At 40.6% G+C, this 5525-nt stretch overlaps 1 protein-coding gene across 1 annotated transcript; it reads right to left on the bottom strand.

Moving 5' to 3' along the window:
• Positions 1–3506: 3506 nt before the first annotated feature.
• Positions 3507–4442, bottom strand: LOC144253842 (olfactory receptor 7A17-like). Its single transcript, XM_077796506.1, has one exon. The coding sequence runs from the start codon at positions 4440–4442 to the stop codon at positions 3507–3509; it is 936 nt and encodes a 311-aa protein (XP_077652632.1).
• Positions 4443–5525: the final 1083 nt, after the last annotated feature.

Genomic DNA, 5525 nt, shown 5'->3' with positions numbered 1-5525 from the left:
ATTTTCAAGATCTACCTCCATGAGCCTCTTAGATCATCTGCCCATGTATACTTTTGTGGCTCAGACTCTCTCTTCTTTCTCTTCAATCATCTCCTAATTTTCATTCTATTCAACTAAAATTCACACAGGACAAACTCCTTACCAGGAACTGTAGGAGACATCATGGTTGCAGGCACAGATGAGATAGGGTTCAGAACTTGTAGGAATTCATAGTGAATGGAAAACTTCAGTAAGTAGAGGATGATGGGAAGGAAAGAGGATCCAACAAAAAGGCAGGAAATCTTCAGAGTTGGTCTCATTTGCATCACCTCAGAACACATCTCTGAAAGTGAGTTTCCAGGGCAACAAGGCATCACTTGTGAGGTTACGTGTTAAAGGTATAAGATTTGATTTGTTAAATTTAAAGACAATCCCTTATTGTAGATAACTGGGAAAGTTCCCTGTTATATTCACACAACTGAGATTTCCTGGTGAAAGTTAAAAGGCTGATCCAATGTGGAACCGTAGAAACAGTCCTGGGGACAGGGAGGTCTTGAAGGGAGACCCCAGGGAAGGAGTGGCTTTAAAACCTGTGAAAGCTGAAGTCATCAAAGGGCTGGATGGAGGAGGCCAAGCTCTCAGGCCCTTAATGTCATGCCTACTTCTGCCCAGGAGAGTCCTGCCATGGCCTTCACTGGGGCACCATCCACCTGACCCTCCAACTCCCTGCTCCTCAGATTGAAGATAAAGAGGCTCAACATGTGGGTGACACCAAGGCCACATCAAGGTCATCTCAACAACAAACTGCCTGAAGAACTTAGGAAGACCTCAAGGCCAGTCCTATAGTTTTAATCTTAAGTGTCACCCAAAGGCCCTGTGTTAAAGCTTCATCCCCAGCATAGTGCTATTGGAAGATGGTAGAAATAGTAACAGCAAGGTCTAGTGTGAAATCTTAGTTCATTTGGGAATTTCCCTTCAAAGGGCTTGTAGGACCCCCATCTGTTCCTCAATTTCTTCAACTTACAGGCCATGTGGTCAGCGGCTTTCTTCTGCCACATTCTTGCCACCCCTAGTCATGAGCTCATTCCAATAGGGCCAAGCCATGGGGCCAATCCAAAACAGATTGTAATCTTGAAAACTGTGAGCCAAAATAAATGTTCTCTCCTTATAAATCCATTATCTCAGGTGTTGTGTTAGAGTAACAGAAGCTGACTCACATAGAAAGTGCATAATGCATGGACATTACCAATAGTTTAGACCCACTTGCAGAAAAGGCTTTGAATTTGTTCCTGACTGACTGTCAAAATTCTAGAACGATAGAAGCTAAGGACACTGCTATGTTATTGATGAGGTTGCCTGAATAGGGGAACTCAGGATTCTGGCAAGTAAAGAACAGTGTGGTGTTATTATGTTTGTGCAGAAGGTGGGCAGTAGAAGAGGTTTACTTATGTAAAAACCATATTCTAAATGAAATATTCATCAGTACTGTCTTCTCTCATGTGTATGTAGTAGAGACCAAGATCAATGAATTGTCATATGCCAACATTTCTTTTTGTCCCAAATCTGTTTATTTCAATATCCAACATTTCTACACCAACCTAAAAAGCAGACTTCACCATAGTCTTTGTACATTTTGTGTGTGGGTTGACATTGTCATCAAGATGGTGTTCTCTTTCATTTACCAGCTCTCATTAGAAGAAAGCACATGAGGGGATTTTGAAGCCTAGGATGCACCAGGACAACAATGACATCGTTCAATTCCATGGGAGAAAGTGAACAGCAATCATGAGTTCAGGAGGAAAGGAGAAACACATCAACATTTAAACTATTTACAAATGGCCTGCTCTGCTTTCCCTTTTGATTTATAATTCTTAATGGAACTTTCCATTTGGAGACAGTTGTGGATTAACATGCGGTAGTAAAAAAAAAAAAAAAAAAAAAAAAAAGACAGAAAGAAATCCAAAGAACCTTTAGTAAGATTCCACCATGGTAACACTGAGCAAAATATCACAGGCAACTTATCAGTGCTGATAACAAGGAAATGAACACACGGAACAAGGAGAAGCTCACTGCTCATGTCTTACTACATCATTCACACAGGCTCAGATACAGAGTCCATATAAATGCCCATCACCAGAGGAGTGAAGGGAAAAAACATGGCATACATACAAAATGGAACACCATTTATCCTTATGTAGGATGAAGTCCTGTCATTTAGGCCAATGTGGATGGAACCGGAGCACATTGTGCTAAGTGAATAAGGCAGATACCAAAAGAAAAGTAATTCATGGTGTCTATCAAACGAAGAATATAAAAATAAAATAAAATAAATTCTAACTTGAATATAGAATACAGATTAGTATACATCAGGTTGGAGAGGGTGGATAATGGATGGCTATATTTGATGAATGTTCACCGTGGGCATGTGTGGATATATCACACTGAACCTCCTTAATATTTAGTTATTTACGCTCATCAAATAACAAACAGAAGAGTTCCCAGGAGTCAAGGATCCCAAGTTTTGCCCTGTTACAGCCCCATCCACCTTTCTCCCTGCCCAGTGCCTGGACTCCCAGGACCATCAATCTGCTCACAATTTATATATTGCTAGCATATCAAAAGTGTTGTCTATCACATAAAAAACATGCACCTGGGAAAATGGTGGAGTAGATACCTCTGGGGACATGACCTGTTTTGCCCATGACTATGTTAGGCACTGTGGACACCACGCTGAAATAGAAACACAATCCAAAAGTGAGAATAAAACCTAATGATCAGCTAATACCTTGGGAAGTTAAAGGTTACCTTATCAAAAATGGAAGTTTTGGAAATAATATTGGAAAAGAATTTAAAATACAAAATTGAATATTGATTCTCATCCATGCATGGTGCACACTTGCAATCCCAGTGACTCAGGAGTCTGAGGCAGGGGGATCACATATCAAAGCCATCCTCAGCAATGTAGTAAGGCCCTAAGCAACATAGCAAGACACTCTCTCAAACAAAAAACAGAAAGGAATGTGCCTATGGCTAAGTGGTTAAACAGCCTTGGGTTCAATCCATAGTACCAAATTTTATTTTCTCAGATTTACTTCCACAATAAAATTATTAAAATTAACTTTAGTTGTTATATACAGGTTTTCACATATGAATAGTAATTATGCATATTTTAAGCAAAATGAAAAATTCCTTAACATGACATAAGTCATTTGAGATTATTTCTAAAAATATATCTTTGGGGATAAATGAGAATTTTCAAGTATTTCTCATCCAAAGTGGGAATAATTTGGGACAAGTTGGAAATGACAGGGGAAAGGGTTGAATTTCATAGATATCACAGTGTGCAATAAAGTGAAAGGTGTAGTGGGATTGTATGTCGAAGTTGAAATCAAAGAAATGGAAACTCTGAGTTAACAGAAGGATCCAGTCCTACTTCCACATTTCAGTGAAGAATTGCGGATTCTGCTACTGAGGTTCTGATACCTGCAGTCATGGGCACTTATTCAGTCTCAGCACAATTAACACTTTTACCTTCCTGTGCCACAAATTTTTCTCAGAGCACTCTGGATGTCCTTGTTCCTCAGACTGTAGATGAAGTGGTTCAGCATGGGGGTGACCACAGTGTACATCACTGAGGCTGTTGCAATGGAGTGTGAGTTTTGGGTCATAGCAGAACTGAGGTACACACCTAGGCTTGTGCCATAAAATAAGGAGACCACAGAGAGGTGAGACGCACAGGTGGAGAAGGCTTTGTACTTGCCATGAGATGATGAGATTGCATGGATGGAGGACACTATTTTGAAGTAAGAGGAAAGGATGCCAATGAGAGGGCCAAGAGCCAACAAGAAAGAAGCAATATATATCACCAGGTCATTGAGAAAGGTGTCAGAGCAGGCACGCTGAATCACCTGGTTGAGTTCACAGAAAAAGTGTGGGATTTCCAAGTCTGTGCAGAAGGACAGCCGCAATATCATTGAGCTATGTAACAATGCATGTAAAAAACTCACAAACCAGGACACCAGAACTAGCAATCCACAGAGCCTGTGGTTCATGATGACCATGTAGTGCAGGGGGTGACAGATGGCCACATACCGGTCGTAGGCCATCACAGTCAAAAGGAAATCATCCAACCCAGCAAAGAGAACAAAAAAGTGAATCTGGGTGATGCAGCCTGCATAGGTAATGGCCTTGCTCTGTGTCTGGATGTTCACCAGCATCTTTGAGACAGTGTTGGAGGTGAAGCAGATGTCCACAAAGGACAGGTTGGAGAGGAAGAAGTACATGGGCGTGTGCAGGTGGGAGTCTGAGATGGTGGCCAGGATGATGAGCAGGTTCCCCAGCACAGTGACCAGGTACATGGACGGGAAAAGGCCAAAGAGGAGGGGCAGCAGTTCTGGATCCTCTGTAAGTCCCAGAAGAAGGAATTCTAAATGTTGAGTATCATTCCCTTGTTCCAAATGCATTTTACTACCAGAAATGAGAAAAAGAGCATGACTAATTTTTACAGACAGGTATTACTTACATCATTGAAATGAAACAATACATATTTTGCTATAAAAATAATTTTAGTGAGGTGTGTGTAGGTTATGTTGGAGTGGTTGCCTAACATATGCAAGGCCCTGGTTTCCACCCATGTACCTCAAAAAAAAAATAGAGAAATGCCAAGAGAATGGGGGAAAAATAACTCCTATAGAATATGTGTGGCTCTTGTCCCCTAAGGGATCTTGTGTCACCTCTGAAAATGAATTCCTGTTTCATTCTGAAGGTTTGACTAGGAAGTCATGTATTTCAGAATTCTAATAAGAAAGTTATTCAGGCCTTTGAGAAGTGTAAATGGAGCACCCCACATAAGCACTTTTGTTGTTTCTGTGATTTGGCTACAGTGAATTGTGCATCAGTCAATGTGGAAGGGTAGATCTCTTCAAAATATCCATTTCACTTTCTTTGGCCACATACCCAGTAATAGGATTGCTACATCAAGTGATAACAGTATTTTAATTTTGTGGATTCTCCATAATGTTTTCCATAATGGCTTCAATAACTGCATTCCTACCAACTTCAGGTCAGGATTCCTTTTCTCCCCCCATACACATTGGCCCTTGATATCCTTGTCTTTTTGATAATAGCCCTTCCAACTGAAGTTAGTCCACAGTCTACCATAGTTTTGATTAGCATTTCCCAGATAATTAGCAATTTTGAGCACATTTCACACAGCTATTGCCCATTTGTAAGTGGTACAGATACACAGTGTAATAATAACAGCTATTAATGAAATTATGAGTCTTATCATGGGAGACAACATAGATGAACCTGGGGTCATTTATGAAGTGAAATCAGCCAGGTACAGGAACACTACAGCTGCATGATATCATTCATGTGTGGATTCTGAGAAATTTGATCTCAAAGAATGTCAGCATAGCATGATGGTCACCAGAAGCTGACTTGCATTGTGGGCTCAAAGGGATGAGGAGAAGCTCCTCAAGGGGAAACAATTACAGTAAGAGAAGAGGAATAGCTTCTGGTGATGTATTGCACAGTAGGGTAAT

Source organism: Urocitellus parryii, chromosome 3 (assembly GCF_045843805.1).
Source record: "Urocitellus parryii isolate mUroPar1 chromosome 3, mUroPar1.hap1, whole genome shotgun sequence".
Lineage (NCBI taxonomy): Eukaryota > Metazoa > Chordata > Mammalia > Rodentia > Sciuridae > Urocitellus > Urocitellus parryii.
The sequence above is the reverse complement of the archived record's forward strand: the minus strand, read 5'-3'. Positions and strand labels throughout refer to the sequence as shown.

Excerpts from the sequence above, each read along its gene's own strand:
- LOC144253842 (XM_077796506.1), bottom strand. The coding sequence starts at position 4,442 with ATGCATTTGGAACAAGGGAATGATACTCAACATTTAGAATTCCTTCTT.